At 44.0% G+C, this 21,370-nt stretch overlaps 1 protein-coding gene across 1 annotated transcript in view; it reads left to right on the top strand.

Moving 5' to 3' along the window:
• Positions 1–246: 246 nt before the first annotated feature.
• MAP1LC3C (microtubule associated protein 1 light chain 3 gamma) overlaps positions 247–21,370 on the top strand; it is a 37,632-nt gene continuing 16,508 nt past the window's right edge. Inside the window, exon 1 of the mRNA XM_084828217.1 lies at positions 247–8,041. Coding sequence (XP_084684343.1) covers positions 8,032–8,041 — 10 coding nt within the window. The 5' untranslated portion in view covers positions 247–8,031. The remainder of the gene's footprint in view (positions 8,042–21,370) is intronic.

Below are 21,370 nucleotides of genomic sequence, written 5' to 3'. Positions count from 1 at the left end.
ACTAATGAAGGACAGATATGTCAGGAGCTAGAGCCTACTCCTGAGGAAAAGTGCTATCCAGTGAGAGAGTGAGGAGCTCCTGATTACTTGAAGGACTATGTCCAAGTTGTGAATTGACGGGGGAAGAATGTAGTAATTGGAAATGATAGAGTTAAATATTGTCTCCAGTTATTATGGGTTGGAGGTTAGACTCCACCCCTTCAGCTTGTGCTTGTGATTACTTTCATTTTCCTATTTAGTTCAGTGTTAGCCTGTTCCTCAATAAACAGCCTCTTGTTGTTTGGGCCTACACGTGAGTACTCTGTTTCATTTATGTTACGTAACAGTGGAGACGCAGCAATAGAGTTGGTGGTGGTGGCGGCAGCAGCAGCAAAGGGAGGGCGCTCAGAGGCAGCAGGTACTCCTAGTGGGGTAGTGCGCAATTCTCCCTTCTTCCCACTCCGTCGCCTGATAAAGACATCCGACCCCCACCCCCTTCTTCCCAACCTGGTATCTCTTACCATGAGAAAGCTTATGCCCCAGGAGGAGAGCCTAGGATCTAGGTGGTTTACGTGCTGTACTGGCAATAATGCCACATTCATTCATAGGAATAAAACAACACACCTCTAGATCATTGAACTTAAACAGCCAGTTAGACAGGGGCAATAATTTGAATGTTAAATCAAAATGTTAAATCAGATCAAATCAAATGGCTGGTTCCTACCCTAGCGATATTGACTTGCAAAGACATCCTTCATTAAATGCTTCAGCAGCTGGGTATTGTAGGGATTTAATACCAAGCAGCACTATTATGATCACTGCACTTTGAATCAGAGTTGGATACACTCATATACACAATGGTGAATCCAGGGGGTGGTGGGGAGGCGCCAGTCCCATCCATTCTCTGACATACAGTAAGTCATCCACCAGGGTGACCAGGGCTATTTTCATCCCAAACCCAAGCTGAGAACCAGATAAGGTTGTAAATAATCAGTGTCATAGAATCATGGGGTTGGAAGGGGCCTACAAGACCATTGAGTCCGACCCCCTGCTCAATGGAGGAAGCCTGATTCCCAGGTGGTCTCCCATCCAAGTACTAATCAGGGCTGACCCTGCTTAGCTTACAAGGTCAGGCACATCCAGCCCTTTGCTGGTCATTCAAGACTGTCTGAGTGTCTGGAACCAGCAAGCCACCATCTGCTGTAAGACCTTGCTCAAGAATGGCAAATTTGAGACAGGGCAATAATTTTTCTGAGCCAACAGATCTAAATTTGGCTACTTAGTGGCCTTACGTCTGCCTCCTTCAGGATGGCTGGAACTACATTGCTTCTCAGAGAAGCTTTTATCACCTCTGAAGTCCAAATATGAGCCCAGGCCTGGCACATGTTATTAGCCAAGAAGGGCAAGAATCCAAAGAGAAGCAGGTTGGTCTCAACAATCCAAGCACCTTGTCAATATCTTCAGGTTGTATAACCTGAAAAGAATTCATAACAACAGGGCCTGATGGTGTTCTGGCTACATGTATTTATTTTATTTTATTTATATCCTGCCTTTCTGCCAAAAATGGAACTCAACATGGCTAATAATAAAATACAGATTAAAAATAAAATCTTAATTATAACTTAACATAAAAACAGAAACATTAAAACATAACAATAGAAGAATAAGGAGCACCCAGCCAATTAAAAAGCCCTTCAACAACAGACTAGCTTACATGCCAAAGGCCTGCCTGGATAAAAATATCTTTCCTTGCTGGTGGAAGGAGAACAGAGAGGGAGCCAACTTAACCTCTCTTGTCAAGGAGTTCCAGAGCCTGGGTGCTCCCCACCAAATGTGTCTCTGATGATGGCAGGACTGAGAAAAGGGCTCCTACAAAGATTGTGCAGGCTCGTATGGGAGAAGGCCGTCTTTCAGCTAACCAGGTCCCAAGTCATTTAGGTTTTATAGGTCATAACCAGCACGATTTGTGCCCAGAAACAGACCGGTAGCCAGTGAAGCTGTTGTAATGAGTCATGTTGAGGCCCAGTCAACATTCTGTCCACAGCATTCTGGATCAGCACTTTTCAAAGGCAGCCCCAGGTAGAGCATGTTACAGTAGTCTAAATGGGATGTAACTAAGGCATGTGTGACTGTGGTCAGATCAGACATCTCTAGGAACGGGCACAGTTGGCACACTAATCTCAGCTGTGTAAACACACTCCTGGCTAGGGATGTACGAAACTCCCCTTACCTGGCTCCGCCGGGTTCCGCTGGGGGGGGAGGTGCTCCGTCCCTCCCCCCGGAATCCTCGCTGGGGGGGAGGTGCTCCGCGCCTCCCCCCTGGAATCCTGGTTGGCTGGCTCCGCTCTGCGAGGATTCCGCAAAGCTGCCAGCCGGCTCTGCCAGCAGCCGGACATCCGGCCACTGGCTAGCAGGGATGCAAAAGGCGGCGGCCATAGCCGCCGCCGTTTGCGTCCCTGTAGTCAGCCGTGATAGGCTATGTAAAGACTTACGTAGCCTATCACGTCTGGCTTAAAAAAAAAAACGCGCGTATGCAACTAGTGTTGGCTACGGCCGCCGCCATTTTCATTCCTTATTTTTGGCCGTCTTTGTCTACGTAAATATTTGCGTTCTCCTTATTTTCGCCGTCTTAGTCTACGGAAATATTTACGTAGACTAAGACGGCCAAAAATAAGGAACGCAAATATTTTTTTACGCGTTTGTTTTTTAAGCCAGACGTGATAGGCTACGTAAAGACTTACGTAGCCTATCACATCTTGTAAAAAAAAAAACACAACCCGACAAGACTGCAAATGGCGGCGGCGGCGGCCGGTCGGAAGACCAGCCGCCGAAGCTGCCGCCAGAGCCGCCGCTGCCCAGAAGATCCGCCCCAGGTAAGTCTCGTCCCGGGGGGGATCCGTGGGGGGGCAGGCCATTCCGCCACAGATTTCGGGGGGCCGAATGCACTGGCATTCGGCCTCACTGAGATCCGTGGCGGAATTCTCTGCCATCCCTACTCCTGGCCACTGCCAAAACCTGGGCAACCCTCTTAGGGGACCCCCCCTTGGGTGGCAGGGGAAATCACATGAAATCAGGGGTGTCCTCTTCCCCTGTGTTTTTCCCTTAGAACCAAGCATCCAAAATATCATTCACTCTGGTGATGAAAACTGTAAATGTGTCCCCTTCCTTTCTATCGGATTTACCCCCCCCCCTTTATGTCTCACATTATATATAATGAGTTACTAATGGGTTTATCCCAGACTCTTCGTTGTTTCTGGTGCAACAGACTCCCATGGCTACTCCAGTGGAAATACTTTTTCTATTGAATCTATTTTCAGGCAAAAGGTAATTTTTAATACCAATCCTGCCACATTTCGTGTTTCGGTAAGTTGTGGCTCATTTTATTAAATGCACCTAAGCAATTACTGCTTAGGTATACATTATTTCAGTGCCCACTTGCAAGTGCCAGATGACAGGTCAAACATGTACCTATTCTCTTAAAATGTAAAACATTTTACAGCAGGAAACATTTCACTCACTGAGTTTTAAGAGCATTTTTAGAACGACTAAGAGGTATTTTGGCTCTTCATTTGCAGTCTTGTGTTATTATTTTCTCCCATCAGAGGGCAGTATGGCAAAGAAAATGTAAACCACTGTCCATTTATACTTTGTCTGCACAGCTGCCTTTTCCTGGAGCAACCCAGGAATAAAATGTTGTTGATGCAGAAGCATCTTCCAGGAATTCCTACTGTGGCTGCAAGATGGCACCAAGCCAAATGATCCAGATTTTAGCCAAGGGCAATCACTACAGCATGCTGTGTGTAATATCACCGTTTCACACGCTATAAATGATGGCCGCAGGTGCCTGAATTGTACACAAGGAACTGTCCTTGAATACTGTGCAAGTTGGACAATGATATAAAATGGCTGCTACTTACTTTGTACTCCCCCCCCCACCTGCCCTCTCAAAAACTACTTTGGTTGCATTATCAGCGTCCTGTGGGCCAGCTTGACTGAAGGAGCTGTTATCATCCTGTGCCACACTGCCACTTGTTTGGAAGGTATATCAGCCTTTCAGTTAAGCAAAGTGGACTTGTATTTAAATTCTCTTCATGCTCAGCAATATTTTCCATCTTATTTTTAGAGCAGTCCTGCTGGATCAGACCAAGGGCCCTACAGAGTCCAGCATCCTGTTCCCACACCAGCCACTCAGATGTCTCTGGGAAGCCCATAAGCAGGACGTGAAGACAAGAGTCCTGTCCCGCTGTTGGCACCGAGCAAGTGGTATTCAGCGGCATGCTGCTTCTGAATCTGGAGAGTCCTTACACCAGCTAGTAGTCATCACCACATCTTGAGTTGGGGAGTTCCATATATTAATTCAGGACAGATAAAAGGAAGTGCTTCTTCGCACAGGGCGTAGTTAAACTATGGAATTCACTTCCACATGATGTAGTGATGGCCACCCCTTTGGATGGCTTTCAATGGGGATTGGACAAATTCATGGAGGATAAGTCTATCAAAGGCTACTAATCTTGATGGCTATATGCTATCTCCAGTATCAGAGGCAATATACCTATGTACATCAGGTGCTTGGGGACGTGGACTGGAGGGTGCTGTTGCACTCATGTCCTGCTTGTGGGTTTCCGGTCAAGAGCTAGTTGGCCACTGTGTGGACAGCATGCTGGACTAGATAGACCCTTGGTCTGATCCAGCATAGCTCTTCTTTTATTCTTAATTACATACTGGGTGCAGATGTAGCTTTTACACTCCATTTTGAATCATCGCTTGCTCAGTTTCTAATTCTGCAGAACAGTGTGGATGCAACTTAATGGCATAAGAAGAGATGGAACACTGAAGAATACAAGCTGCTGCAGTGGTGGTAATTGCAGTCTGGAGTGGGCCTTCCTTCAATATACTCCATTCCCCTTCCCACTCAGTTTTCTGCTTATTTCCCAGTCAGTATTCCATGGACACTGAGCATGCTCAGTCCTCTTGGGGCTGTTTTTGGGTGTTCCCCACCCTTAGGTTCTCCCAAAAAGTATTTTTGTACTTCGATAATCCTTCGGATTCCTCCAAGCTTGCTCATACCTCCTTATACTGCATGCAGTGGAGGCTGGTGGCTCCAACTTCGGTGGGGCTGTGAATCCCTTCTGGGTTTTAGTCAGAACCAGCCAGAACTCTAAAGGAGCTATCCAAGGTGCTATCCAAGGTGCTAACTAACTGTAAGGCTGGTTCACAGCACACACATATTCATCACATGATGACTACAAAAGCAAGAGTGCCTAACATGTATTGTCTGAACATAAACATGGATCGCTCTGTCATATCACCTCACACCACTTCAAAGGCAAGACACTTCAACAGAGTCAGTAGTTCAGTGGCCAAGTGGCCATTTAGGTACTCAAATGCAAAGAAATCAAGGGACAGATATGCTTGTGTCAATCGGCCCCCCCCAAAAAAATGTCTCTTGCTTCTGTCACGGGTCATCACACACACATGCACGCATGCACACACACACGCTCCCTGGCAACTGAGGCAACAAGTCCTTCAGCTAAGGCATTCCTGGCTGATGCTAATGCAGTCTCTTTGCCTGATGCTGACGTCATCTCTTTGCAAAAACCTTCAGTGACAGAGATGCTCCAGGACAAAGTTCTCTTACTACTCAGATAATCATACAGTTAGGATCGTTGTGCCCCCCCACCCCCCCTTACAGCTCAAACCTAAATTTAGGCTGCTGCAGCACAGACCAATTACTTCATCTCCTTTTTCCAAGTAAACAGTTGTCTCCAACCTCTGTAAACAAAGCTGCCCCTCCCACTAATGGGAATGAGTCAGTATATAAAAATGGGTAGGTAGCATCTGTACATGTGCATTTTCCACTGGAAAATATTTCTCCAACGGCCGGCTGGTGGGTGTGCTGCCCCATGGGAACAGCATGCAGTGATACAGGCCAGAACTACCTTGCCTACCAGTGTAACAGACCTCCTGGCAATGTTTTTTTAAAAAACAGCTCAACCTTTCCCTAGACATCAGAACCCTGGGCAGGGTGGGGTGGGGGGAGACAACACATACATTCTGGATGTTATATTTGCTACAAACGAAGCTTAATCCTTGTGTTACACCACTGAGTAGACTGTGCCATCTAGTGATGAAGATTATGAACCACATTCCTATGGTGCATTAACTCAAATCATAAAGAAGCCGATGCCGGGAGAACGTGCTTTACATATTACATCTTGGTGCCGATCCAAATGTGTGTGCTCTGAGGAGCCAAAACTGCCTGCAGGTGGAACTGGAAGGGGAGACTAAGATTTTAAGTAGTAAATGTTGAGATGGGGGTTGTTTTTCCAAAGATAGGATTTAGAATCCATCTTGTCTTGCCTGAAAGATATATGGTAACCTTAAGCCTTTTTTGTGTTTTAATCTCATTGGAATTTTGTAGGAGTTGAGACTGAGCTCAAATATATGAGATAGTGAACAACGAAACAATGTTGTAGAAAGCGTATACATAGGCTCTGATGTTTTCAGCATATCTGCTTTTTAACATCCAGAAACTCACAGAAGCTTATTTTTCAGCTGGACAGCCTGTTCAGAGCTTGGTAAGAGGGGCTTAGAGAGTTCTCCTTTTAAAATCTTAAACTAGTAAGATCTTGGAAGCTTCTGCATTTCTTATAACTATTATTTTAGCCTACATTCTTGTATTTTGATACCATGTTTTATTGAGAATATATGTTATTTTTTTCCTTACTCATTTTGTTAGTATGATATGAAGATTGAACCCAACATGCAGCAATGTGTGGTATATTCTGTGTCTAAAGTGTTTAACTTAGTATAGATAGTTAACTGGCGGCCAAAGGCTTCCTAAATACAGAATTATAGCTCAGTAGCACTTAAGGTACAATCCTATGCATGTTTAGACAGAAAAAAGTCCTCCAGCTCCCAGCATTCCTCAGCCAGCATGGCTGTCTAAATATGCATAGGATTGTGCCCTCAATGGAGGCGAAATCCTCAACAGAATGTGTGGTCCTCCAGACAGTGTTGGACCGCAGCTCACATTACCCCTCACAACTGGCTATGTTGGTTAGTGCTGATGGGAGTTAGAGTCCAACAACATCTGAAGGGCCACATGTTCCCCATCCCTGCCCTATAACCACCAATTCTTTCTCTGGATAATTGGTAAAGCCCAAGCCTGAACATTTTCTGGAAACCTTCTAGAAAGGCCTTTTTATTTGGTCTATTAATGGATGGATTTAAGCAGATATAAGGTTTTTTTTAGTGCCAGACTAGATAGGCCTTTGGTCTGATCAAACACAGCTGTTTTATGTTTCTAATTCACTCCAGAACACAGCATTTTATATTTTAATGGATGTTGTGTCTTCTTAGTGATCAGGATGCTGTTTTTAAGTGTCAGGGGAAGTCATTCATTGGTTTTAGAACGTTTTGGATCAGATAATGGGTCTAGTTTGTAATAAACAATAGTCTTGAGGAAGCACACTGGTCCATAGGGGAAGCCATTTTCATTCCGCCAAACTTTTTCTCTGGAAAGCTTTCCCCATATTTTCCCTCAGAAAGATCAAGTTACAGGTGAGTTACCACATGGTGGCAGTGTGGGGTAGGGGAAAGCCCTGTTGCTTTGTCCCAGCACATGAGAATGAGGAAAAGTGGCCCTTTTCCCACTGTGGCCTGCTCTACACACAGTGCAGAGAGTAGGGTGGCCCCTTGCACATCGCCAAGAGGGAGTACATCACTAAAGAAGATGATGAAAGAGGGCATTTGAGAGAGAGAGAGAGAGAGAGAGAGAAAGATGCACATTTAAATAGAAATATAATTCAATTTCTATAATTTAAATAGCAGTACAACACATCTTACTATAGTGAGGAAGGCTGTGTCCAGAAGTGCTTCCAAATGGAGGGGTCCAAGCAGTAAGATTCAGAAGGAATTGTGCAGCTATTCCATCTTGTTTCCACAATAGATTTTCCACAGGAAGAAAAAAGATCAAAAAAGCAACAGGAAAACCCAGAAGGGGTACAAGAGGAAGGTGATGTTGTCTGGAACCCCTGCACAATTCTGTGGATGACGCAAGGTGATGGTACAATAAAAGCCTCATCTGGAAGCACCCTGGGCGACCCGTGTGCCTGCTCAGTCCGCTATCCAGGTGCTAACAGCTGATGGGCAGCTTCAAGGCCCCTGCTCTCCTGTCTTATGGTTCTTGGACTTTAAACCAGACTTGGACTGGATAACCATTCACATTAACAGAGAGCTGTTTTCTGAAAGCCCTTGAAACAGAGGCCTGTTCTCTGTAAAGTAGGACACATGGGCTACCCTGAGGAAATGAGCCTCGGGCTCATGCCCTTCCCCATTCACTACACATAGAATGTTTAGTGTGAATGATCCATCCATAGCCAGTATGAGCTTCCCCCATAAACCATTCTTTATTGTTGCGGACATGGCAAGGCAAGGGTGGGGCTCATACGTACACAAATGTATGTGTATACTTTGGTTCATAGAATCATAGAATAGTAGGGTTGGAAGGGGCCTACAAGGCCATCGAGTCCAACCCCCTGCTCAATGCAGGAATCCAGGTCAGAGCATCCCTGACAGATGGCTGTACAGCCCGTCTTGAATGACTCCAGTGTGGGAGAGCCCACCACATCCCTAGGTAATTGGTTCCATTGTTGTATTGCTCTAATAGTCAGGAAGTTTTTCCTGATGTTCAGCCAGAATCTGGCTTCCTGTAACTTCAGCCCATTATTCCATGTCCTGCACTCTGGGATGATCAAGAATAGATGCTGGCCTTCCTCTCTGTGACAACCTTTCACACTAAGTGCCCACTGTGCACATGCGCCCTGTGACCCTACATGCTTGAGCATATTGTGAACCACCCCACTATGGCTTACTAACCTTATGGTCAGGGTGTATCCCCTAGTCACTAAAATAAAAATTGCGGGGGGGGGGGGGTCGTTCTTACTCCATGATTCCTTCAGGTTTCATGCAGAAAAGTAACATGCTTCTTAAAATGCTCCTTTCAGGTATTATTTTCCCCCCAGCTCTGCAGTGCTGCTACCAGTAAACACTTTCCCCTCCTTCAAATGCCATTCTGAGACAGGGGCCAGATCTACACCTCATGTCATAGCGATACAATATCATCGTGGTGATACTATATCCCTCTTGTGCATTTATACCTTGTAGCACACACAATGACATCTGTTGCTGTATTTTAGATAATACGGAATGAAAAGCAGGAAATAACACTAGAAAAGCAGGATACGGAATGTGTAATGTGCTCCAACAGTTATCAGTGCACTTCAGTACCGATAAAAAGCACTAGTGCAGATTTAGCCCAGGAACACAACCAAGGTAAGGTGGTCGTGTGTCCTCATTTACAGAGAACAGTCCTCTATTTGAAGGTCTTGCTTCCATACAAATTAATTAGGATGGGAGCACCAATGGACAATCACCAAATTCTTGCTAGGAATAAGAGAGAAATTATCTATGCCGTTCTCTAGCCGGGTTTTTGCATTCTGTGTTTTAAAGAAGTTCTCTTGATTGCAATCTCTGCTATGCAAGTAAGTAATACAAATTATAGAGATTTATGAAAACCAGAGATAAATATCCATTTTGAGAAACAAGAAGCTAAATGGTATTTTTAGTACAACCCTCAGCGTTTTCTCACCTCTCTTTACTGAGCATTTAACAGTGTAATGACAACACATAAATCTTGCATGGATATGGCTTACTAGTATATATAGATAGGTTTCTAGGCCACTTGAGAAATGTACATTTTGTGTGTGTCTGTTAAATCAGCACCAGTTCTATTCACAATGAATTGGTGATTACAATAAAGTGAGAAGTATACTGGAAAGGTACATACACTAATCCTGAAGTTAAAATATGGATCATCTCAATCATAACCAGTAAATAATTTTAAAGAGAGTTGAATAGCACTAATTAGGAAGTTGTGCATGCTATCATGTCTGACAAAATACAACATGAAAGTACACTGGCTAAAGCAAAAAAATAATTGTGACTTCATTTAGAAATATAAGGAAGTTTAAAGCCTTTTAAAAAGAATATGTTAGGGTTTTCAACATAAAAAAATCAATTAAATCTGATGGATGGCCAAAGATGTTCACAATTCTATGAGAAGAAAATCTGAATATGTGCTGAATCGCCCTTTATAAATTTGAACAAAACTACACAACAAGGCAATATCTCAATCAATCTACAAAAAGCTGGAAGTAAGCATTCAGGTTGGATGGCACTCTTCTTTAGTTAATGCAGATGTCGCATATCCAGGCTAAAGCCACTGCCAGGCATGTTGCTCTGCCAAGGTCACCCTGTCAGTCTGGCAGCATGAACTGGCGCCTCCAAAGGGAGGTGGACAGACCCATGGATGCTGCTGTGGTTTGTGCAATAGCAGCAGCTCAAAATAGGGTCTGCCACACCGATTTGGAGGTTGATAAACCTGGACCTTTCATGTCATCCCAGCCAGGGGGGTGTCTCCTCCAGCAATTTACTCCCAGCTGGCTGAGTGTTGAGGCTGGCAGGGATACATGACATCGCAGCCATCCAGCAGCGACCCCGGAACTTATCAGGAAAAACTGGATTTCCTGAGACTGTTTAAAGTCCAATTCTTTTCCCTAAGTCAGGTTCTCCACAATATAGTTGTGTGCTCCAGCCCCCACATTTACCTTGGGTATGCTAGCCCTGCCCACCAGGGGTGTGCCTTTCACCATGACCCAGGTCAAGGGGTGTTTCCCATCCCTGAACAAACCAGTTAAGGTCTACCTATTGTGCTCAAGGAGGCTTGTCCCCTGAATGCCCACATCAGATTTTACAGAGATCCCCCTCAATAAAAATGGCACAGTTTAAAGCACAAATTCCCTAAATCTAAAGCTCCATCTTGAGGCTCCAATTCTCCATTGTTTGGTTAATTGCCTTAGGAAGTAACTATTTCACACCTTTGTTATAGAGATCCTCCACAGCATCGGGTTGGAAAGGGGGCTGGTTTCTCATCCCTGTGTTCTCCCCGCCCCATCTTTCCCAGCACAAGCATATGTGTGTCTACTTGGAAGTAACTCCCACTGTGCTCAATGAGGCTTGCACCAGAAATGCAGGTGCATCTGGAGCTTCAGGGGAAAGGGGGAGGCCTCTCTTATTGGTTGAGTAGCCCCTGCCATCCGATGATATTCACTCCAACCCCACTCCCCACCCAGAAGTATGTTCTGTGAAGCAATACACTGTGATACACTTGCTCGTAGAGCCCTGCACAGAGCAAAGCTGGTTCCTTGAAAAATGCAGGTAAGCCACTCCTTCCTTCTCCTTCTGTAGTTGTGGAGACATGGTCCAGGAAGTGAGCCAGCTGGAGGTCCGGAGCACTTCCAATGGCAACCACAAAGGGGCTAAATTCATCTGCATGCCTGCTTCTCAGACTCAAAAATGCTAAACCAGAGGTGGGGAACCTCTTTCAGCCCAAGGGCCAAATTCAAGCTCAGAGATGCTCTGGGGGGGATGCATTCCAGTGGTGGGTGGAACAGTAGACAAAAGGGGTGGGCCAAAATACATATTGTATATTGAAGCCTAAGGCTCTTACTGCCAGTATCAAAGCCTTAGGAGTCACATTTCAACCTTTTAGAAAGGGGGGGGGGTAACTACACAAAAGCCAAGACAGAGAATTTCGAGAGGCCATTTGCATACAGCATTATTCAAAATGACCAAAGGGAACTTGATCACAGGCTGATAGTACCCAACAATGAGCATATGCCATTGCTACTATTCTGTATCACCTTCATCTAGCGGAACTGAGGGTCTTATGAAAGCATTCTTAGAATCTGGAGAATCCCAGCAGTTGTGGTACTCAGCATAATCTTTGAGATTTAAATATTTATGTTTTATCTGGTCTTTGGTTGTGGATATTGTAGATATATATTTTCTGATCAGTTTTCCCCCAAGCCTTTGAAATAGACTTGGATTTAAAGAAATATGACTTTTTAAAAAGCCAACTCAAAGCTTTCACTTCCAGATTAAATCCATTGTGTTTGCTGATTGTAAAGGAGCAGCTATTGCAAATGTATATTATCATCACCATCATCATCCTCTCTGAAATGCCATGCACATTCGTTGTGAATCTCCAGCTGACTATTGATGGTGGGCAAGGTGCTATTAAAGATGGCCACAATCAGCCAAGAACCAAGTGGAGCTTAAACGGGAGATACAGACTGGAGGACGGTTGCAGCTGAGAGCAATGGTGCAGCTAGCACTTCAGGGCCAAAGTCCAGGGGCCTGCAGTCCAGCCCCCCCCCCAAATGACCACTCATAGTGTGTCAGGTGATGGGGGCACAGCAACAGGCCCAGTGTCGGTACTTGGACTCCCATGAGCATGCTGGGGGCCACTGGGGCTGACACTGCTCACCAAAGCCCTTTTTCTTTCTTATTTAAAAAACAAGAACAAACATTTTACAGTCAGGGAGTGGCCAACCAGGCAGGTATGTGGTTACAGATGTTCACTGTATTATTTTTACTTTAAATGTATATTATCCTTTTCTGCAACTAAAGAGTGCTTATTCCCAAGTAAAAATGTTTAACACTCTAGTAGGCATGATGATGCTAGGATTTAAGTGAGTTTAAAATGTGGAACTGCACATGCTCAGAATACTTTTTCTTTGGGGGTAGGGAGTTTTCCCTGTCATATCAGGAATGTAGCAGTAATTGTAAATCGTGAAATGCCACTGTGGAGGGGAGAACAGAAATGTTAGTTGTATGCTTCACAGCTAAAGCAATACACGTGGCTGTCTAAAGCCCCATAAGACCTTTAATGAGCTTCTGCCACACATTAAAAATGTGGTTCTTCAGGCAGGCATTTGGGATGGGTTAGGGCATTTTTAGAAATACGATGTTTTAAAGTAGAATTTTATTGTTTTAAAATTGTATTGCTGTACATCGCCCAGAGTGGCCGGGTGACTGGCCAGATGGGCGATTAAGAAATTCAATCAATCAATCAATCAATTTCAGTCCAGGGTCTAAAATTACCTAGCTGTGCCACTGGTTGAGAGGTAGTGCTCATGCCTTGTATGTATAAAGTCTCAGGTTTGTTTTACTGTTGTCACTAATTAGAGGTGGCAGGTAGCACAGGTGGGAATGACCTCAGAGAGCCGCCATGATGACAGTTGCTACTTGTGCTGTGCAGCAGTTTCCCACCACATGCATACATGGTCTAGCCCGGTTACCTAAAACATGTGCCTTTACAATGCACACAGCTAGGAGACATGTTTGCCACGTTAGCACATTCTGGTTTTACAAGCCCCACAAAGGTTACAGTTCACAAAGGGAAGCTCGCATAAGCCCTGCTGATTCACAGTGTCGCAGTTGTGGCCCTGATGCGGGCCCAGAAAATTGTAACTTGAAGCAGAGCGGGGAGAACAGGACTAGATTGGGCGCTGGTCTGACTCAAGGTCCTTGCAACCTAAGGTAAGATGTGGTAATGCTTGGTAGCTGGGTGGCCATATGTCAGACTTTACAGAGGACAGTCCTCTATTTGAAGAGCAGTCGGGCAGTTTGACGGGCAGTCGGGTCCAAGTCTGGTTTAGCAATAAAGAACCATGAGAAGGGAGTGCCAGCAGGGGCCTTGAAGTTGCCCATCAACTGTTCACATCTAGACAGCAGATACAAAGCTCACCTGGTCATACTCTTCCTCACTATGGTGAGACATACAGCTTTTCTATTTAAATTATAGTAATTATTTCTAAATTTGCATATATACGGTACATCTAAATTAGAATAGGCAGATTTTATGCAGATCCATGTTCTCTTTTTTGTCAATGTATAAGTGGCCACCCTACTTGGTGGACTGTGCCCAGTATTTACCACTATCCAGTAATCAGCCTTTTTGCTTCTCATTGATGAACCCTTACCGTTATTTGAATAAGCAACATTTTTCTTTGAAACTATCAGGTCTTCTAGTGTCTTCTGAGTGGAATAATGTCTTTGAACGTCATGAAACTGAATGAGTATGGAATCTGGATGGTCACATTAGGATTCCATGTTGAAAGGGTTGATAAATGATTAATAAATAGCTGGTTCAGGGCTTGCTATCATGTAAGTAGCATTACAAGGCAATTTGAAGCATCAGATTTTATACAGCCTTGGCCAATTAATGCTAATGAATCATTGCACAAAAAAGAAAACATTTTAGCCCACATACCCTTAAAACAAATAATTTCAAGATTGCCACCTTGGTATTTACAACTGGATAATCTGATGCCTTCAAACAACAATGTAATCAATCAGGCAGAAAAAGAACGGTTTTGGTTATCATGCGTTTGCATTAACTCTGGATGATGTCCATCTGAAAACAAAGACTCAGTTAAATATTAGGCTGCACTAATCAGATTCTCTTATAATTTGCAGAGATCCTGCTATCACCAAACAATGGTGTTGTTCAGTTCACTCCTATTTTTGCACAAATAGAATGCAGCAAGGATTGTTGAGATGTTGTGAAATTTCTCAAACACATTTGGTGAAGTAAAAATTACTTGAGAACAAGATTATATATTACTATGTCCTGCACTGATTTTTTTAAAGTATTTTGTAGGGATAGGAAAATGGAGGGATGGGGGATAATGGCAGACTACAGATCAACCTGCCTCTATCATTCCATCTCTGCAACCCCCTAGCTATTACTGTAATCATTAGGACTCTTATTTAAAAGCTGTATTAACCATCTTTCTGTTAAAGATGACAACTGCAACGTGCAAAAGACAGTAATGAGGAATTAATGTATTGTGTGACCATGTCATGTCAGGACTGGTGGGCAATTTAGTACTATCATGATACACAACTATGTTTGTTCACTGCCTGGTAGGGCTGCCCTGCACAAGGAGCAAACATGCAACAGGTGAAGCTGTCCCACCCAACGACCTCCCTCCATTCTGGGAAATGTTTCACCTGTTGTATTTCTGACAACTGTTAAAGGTACAGGAGCCCTGACTGAAATGATTTAAGATACTCCACATCATATGATCTGTTTTGGCTATGAGCTTTGGAATTCTTTTTTTTTTTAGTTAATACTCATGATTTACGGTCTTAATATTACATTTTTGTGGGTGAGGGCAGGGGGAGCACTGAGTTGAGATGGCTGAGATCATCCTTAATGTTGCCATTCCCTATCCTCCTCTGTTCACACATCATCATCATCATTTCTTCCACGCTTACATGGGGTTCCCAAGTGGTCACCTATGGGCCCATTGAACAGACTCACTGAGCTTCAGCAAAGTCATTGCATCATATTGCTTCAGACCATACCTAGGACCTGATATCTGACTCATGAATAGCTTCACAGGGTAAAATTGCACCGTCCTGCGCTAATGGTGCTGTAGTCGCTGCAGTGTTTTGTTGTACTGATGCAACAGTACATGATGGTACACTTAGTAGATCACCTGATCCTTTTTGCATTGCACAGGAGATCATTTGGGAAGGGGTTGTAAGTTTACAAAAGCTGGAATTCATATTCAGGCTTCATGCTGGGTTTCATCATAGCTTCTCGGGCATGCCAAGAGAAGGGTCCACCGGTGCTTCTATAATCATGACTTGAGAGACCCTTTGCCCGAATACAGTACTTTAATTGTGGGTTTCTGAGAGGTATCTCTCAAATTCTTGGTGACAGATGTTCTTATTACTTAAAGGATGTCCCCCTGCCCTTTTCCCATCACTGATTTTAACAGGCACAGTTCAACCTATCTCAGCTGCAGCAAGTTAAATAAGAATGTCAGGTGGGAATTTAAAAAAATATGGTAGAGCTTGAGCCAGTTCAGTTCACAAGGGATCACATTTTGAACATTTTCCCATGTTAAAAAAACAGTATCCTCCCTGCAAGTAGTAAATGAGCACAGCTGGGAACAGACTAGGAAAATGTTAATTGTCCCTCATTGAAAACAGGGACTAGAATCATGACTAAGGTAGCTCCTGTTGATTTCAGTAGGGCTCAGTTGTGAATAACTGTTGATGACATAAACAAGATATAATGTGTGGCTTAGTGAAGAAAGTCTCAAGGCTGGAACTGGGATATCAGGTTCAAATATGAGCTCTACCGAAGTGGCTCTGAGCTAGTCAAGCATTTCCATCACCCAAATGTTAAGATGAGAACAATATGCAATCTCATGGGGGAGCTGAATGAGGCGTGAAAATGCTGCTTTGAGGCAACAGCATAATAGTCTGCCAAACAGCTCACCTACGTACATCACGCACATCACGCAAGCCCAGCTGTGGATTGGGGCTTCAACTGCTTACGTGCACACATCAGAGCTATTGGAATTCAGTTATGCAAGAGCAAACCTAGGACTTTAGAAAAGCCCATAAATACAGCAATAATACTGGAGGTGATAAGGAAACTTGAAATTCAAAACACTGCTCTGGTCTCAACCAAAAGTCCATGTGGTGAATTATGTGCCTTCCCACTCCATGTTCAGGAATGCAGCCACCTTGTGCGATGTAGGAGAGAATGTACAATAGGAGATGCTTGGCAGTTCCCTCCATGCCCTAAACTGCTCACATATATCCCTGGAGCCCATAAAACTTGCATGCTTATTAAATTATGGAATAAGAATCTTCTAAGGGCCTGGTGTGTGGCAGCACCACAACACTGCAAATCTCTCCTCGCTAGGGAAGTTAGATCTTTGCTTAGATCAGGGATGGGGAACCTGTGGCCCTCCAAATGCTCTTGGACTCCCATCAGCCCTCACCACTGGCTATGGTGGATAGGGCTAACAGGAGTTGCAGTCCAGCAACATCTGGAGGGACACAACCCCACCCTTGATTTAGACTAACCTTTGTTTGGGCCCATCTTTGGTTTGTTTTAGGCAGGCCACTAAAACTTTCCAGTTCCAGGGCTCCTTCACACGGAGCTTTTATCCTGCGATTGAGATTGCTCCTTAACGGAAGTTTGCAGGCTCTTTACATGACGCTGTGACCCTGCAGGGCGTCTCCTGCACTAAATGCCCTTTGTTCTGTTTTTAAATAGATGGTAGATAATGAGCTATCAAATTACCGAGTTGTGGTCTGCTTCAGTTTCCTCTGTGAAAAGAGTTAAAGTGGCAAGAAGAGGAGCGAGATAAATGATAGATCATGGAAGACTCAGATACGGGGAGAAGGAGGGGGGACGGGGGGACAGGGAGCGCGTGTAAAAGGAGTCAGTTGTGATCCTGCATTTAAAACAGAAGTAGAAAGCCTCTTTTTAAATGCAGGATTTTAGTCAACCTCTGAATGATTTAAAATTAACTAACTCTGCTCTTTGTTTTTAAAGGTGGTTATCATGTGCTTTTAATTTGCTATAGCATATTGTTTTCAAGTTTTAACATTTTGATGTGTTCTCACAGCCATCATATGAATAGGATTATCACTTGATTAGGAAGAAAATTAAAAATCCTGATTACAGGAGACAATCTTTTTGCTGTGAGAAACTCTGCAGACGCTTTTCTCTATTCCCTGAAGAAGGCCTCAGAATAAAAGACAGGCCGAAATGCATCGGGCTTCTTGTTAATAAACCTATTTTTGCATCCTGAGAACTTGTTTCTCTCCTTCGTGGCCTACTTTCGAGGCTCACCTCCTCCTGCTTTTTCAGGAAGAAAACTGCCTGGTCTGTTCCTGTGCCTTTAACAGTAGTTACAGTCGTTCATGTGCAGATATTGGCTGCAAAAGCTTCTCACAGCATGGAGATGAGCATGGTCATCTGCACATTGATGTGCTGTTAAAGGCACTGCTGTTAGAGGGGCTGATTGAAAAGATGGCAACTTACTTATATAGCATGTCACTATTATTTGTAGCTGACAGTTATGCCAGCTGAGAGTTAAATTCAGTGACCTGGTTTGCACAATCAAACAACCCATGGTTTGTAAGCACACAGGAGCAAGTGAGTGTGCTGGTTCCTGCTCACCCAGCCACTTCTATTTTCAATTAACAACCCAGGAATGCCCTGTGAGTTTCCCAGAAATGGCACTGGAACTCCCTTCTCACACAATTGGCCATGATGTGCGAATCAGGTCAGTGGCTTGCCTGAGATTGCATGAATCCATAAATGAAGCAGGACTGGAACCCATGTCTCCTGCAGCTCTTCATTCAATGGACTACTACACTTATTTTTCAGTAAACTTTAGAAGTGGTTTGTAAAACTATAGGTGAATACATATGCAGCTAAGAAAGCAAGACAACCAAACCTAGAAGAATTATTCTCCAAGAAGGTCAGAGCTCTATCCCAGGCACTCAGTTATTCAGGGTAGTAAAAACAAAAAAAGGATTGTAACAAGCTTGAAAAGGAGCTCTCCAAAGTGGGTGAACAGGCAATAAAATGGCAAAAGTGGTTCAGTGTTAAGTATTTATTTATTTATTTATTGCATTTATACCCCGCCTTTTTTCCTCTTGCAAGGAACCCAAGGCGGCTTACATTATCCTCCTCCTCTCCATTTTATCCTCACAACAACAATCCTGTGAGGTGGGTTGGGCTGAGAGTGTGTGACTGGCCCAAAGTCACCCAGTGAGCTTCCATGGCCAAGTGGGGACTAGAACACGGATCTCCCAGCTCCTAGTCCAACACTCTTGCCACTACACCACACTGGCTCTCAAGTAAGTGTGAAGTGATGAACAATGCAGCAAAAAAAAAAAAAATCTTACCTTCACATATCTACTGATGGGTTCTGAGCTGGCAGTGACTGACTAGAAAAGGAATCTTGGGCTCGTGGTGCATAGATGCTGGGGAACAACAGCAGAAGAAGGTTGTAGTTGGCCATTGTGGGAACCAAGAAATAGGACTAGATAAGCCTTTGATCAGAGCAGGCCTCTGTTCAAGTTCTCAGTATTTGCTGCTTTTCTTTGACAAAATGTACTTGCATTAACTATTTTAGCTGCTGTTTAAGGTGTCACTTCATGTTCAGCTTAAGACAGTGAATTCTGTAGTCAAATATCAGTGAATCCAGGGTGGGCAATATGTGGACCACATGTGGGCCCCAGGGGGACTTCCTACTGGGTCACCTGCCTCCATGGCCCCACCACACTGGATTCCTGATTCTGCTGGGAAGCAAGATGCACAAGGACCACATGCTTTGTTTCCCAGCAGAATTTCGCTCCCCCGGCCCATCAAACAGCTGTTTGGAGAGCTGCAAGGAAGTGCGCTTCTGCTGGGAAACAAGGCACGTGCGCCCTGTGAATCTTGTTTCCCAGCAGAATCACTGGGAATGTAGCCGTGCACAACACAACTTCCGGTTGTGTTGTGGCCACTTCTGATTGTGGCAGTGGCTGTGGCAGGGGAGGGGTGCAGACCCAAGAAGGTTCCAGGGAGTACAATGCCACTCCCCAACTCTCTGAAGCAGGCTTCTGGTTCTGTTTTGGAGGCCAAGCACTGACCTGGACATTACAGCAAACTACAGTTAGCACCAAAAAGAGAGCTGAAAGAAAAGCTGTGTGGAAGAGAGAAGGGGGTGGGGAGGAGAAAGTCTGTTAGCCTGTGGCTTGTTTCTGATCCTGCAGATCATGGTTGGAAGGATTTTCTGAACTGAGATGTGCAGAACTAGAAATGCTGGTAGTTCCTGAGGAATGATCACATATGGACAGAGACAACCATGATCCCACCCACCTAGTCATCCCTTAATGGTGCCACTGCATGATTCCAGTTACTGACTCATAATTTTTCCATTCAAATGCAGGCAGTGCGCATAATTATTTAGCCTGGACACATTTGTTTTCCCTCTTGCTTTTATGTCATAGAAGCAACAACTCAGAAATATTTGCTTCTAGCTCATAGCACAGATTGTTCTGACCATGATTTACAGACATGGGTTGCACTAGTTATTGCACTGGACAGTCAAAGAGAACGGTAACATCAAAGAAGGAGAGATGAAAGCTTAGAAAATAAAAAGACTGTATAGAAATAAGGCTGAAAGCTAGGAGAGTTCTGGACAGAAAGCACAGGGGAGTTAAACATTAAACCCGAGTTCAAGACTTAACAAATAACTGTAGGTTCCATCTCAAAGTTGGCAATTCTTTAGTTTACGGGCTCAGCCTAATTTAACTCTTGGGAAATCCCCTGAACCTGATAGCTAAATGCTTGAGATAGCAGCTTGATGTCACAAGTGCTTATTCAAAGGTAGATAAAGTCTTGTTCATTTTTTACATTTTTGGTAAATGCAATGATTTCAGCTATCATTGCAGTGTGACTCCCCACTTCCACACCCACACATTTTTGCATAGTGATTCTTTTTTCTGAATCTATCCTCACAAGGTGAGGGCTACAATTTACTCAGTAATTCCAGAAGCAGAGCTACAACATTCAGTTTTCCTTGGAGGAGATGGCACTGAAGACATAAAGTGTCTTTGTAATATTTACTTAATGTACCAATATACAAGCAGAGCATAAGGAGAGACTCCTACAACAGGCAGCAGATCCACTGATACGATACCTACATCAGATGCACAGCCTTCCCAAAGCTTCACCCCTCTCCCTTAAAGCATGAATAGAGAAGATGTGGCCCTCTAGATGTTTTTTGATTGCAACTCCCAGCGCCCCTCACTATTAGCTATGCTGACTAGGGCTGATAGGCATTGCCATCCAACAACATCTGGAGGGCCACACAGAGCATCTCTACACCGGCCTAAAATTCCACATTTAAAAAGCAGCTTTCTTTTTCCATTTTAAATGCAGGATCACGACGGGTGCCCTTTACACATGCTTCCTTCCCACCCCCTTTCCCCCTCCTTTTCTCCCTTATCTGACTCTTCCATATGTTTTATTATACAGCAGCTATATGGTGCTGTGGTCTAGCTCCTCTTACTGCAGGTTTTCCTTTTTCATGAGGGAACTCAAGCGGAACTCAAACAGTGCAGTTTGATAGCTCATTATCTCCAATCTTTTAAAAAATGTAATTAAAGGTCATTTAGTGGGGGAGACACCCTGGAGGATAGGAGGTTAACGATGTCATCTAAATGACCCACAAACTTCCGTGAGTAACCAATCTTGATAACACGATAAAAGCTCCATGTGAAGAAGCCTATATTCTCCATCCCTGCCCTACAGTTTTCATCTAACTCCAGCTAGAAACCCTCAGCTCTCAGTCTATCTGCCTTTTCTGGTCTCTCTGTTCTTTCAGCTGCAAACTCTCTCTCTCTCTCTCTCTCTCTCTCTCTCACACACACACACACACACACACACACACACAACAGTTTGAGATCCTACCCCTGCAGGTGAGTTGCTCATTCAAGGAAACATCGCAATCATTCAGAGAATATTAAGACTCTTTTGTCAGATCCTTGACTCCCAACAGTTAACACTGTAGACAAAGCCATAATGATAAACCCACCATCGGTTTATCAGAGGGCCAAACTTAAAACAATACATTGCTCTATATTAAAGTGGTTTTCTATAGATCATCCT

This window comes from Heloderma suspectum, chromosome 1 (genome assembly GCF_057233095.1).
Source record: "Heloderma suspectum isolate Gila_16-S chromosome 1, 16-S_ref, whole genome shotgun sequence".
Lineage (NCBI taxonomy): Eukaryota > Metazoa > Chordata > Lepidosauria > Squamata > Helodermatidae > Heloderma > Heloderma suspectum.
Note: the sequence above shows the minus strand (reverse complement) of the source record. Positions and strands in the feature narration are given on the sequence as shown.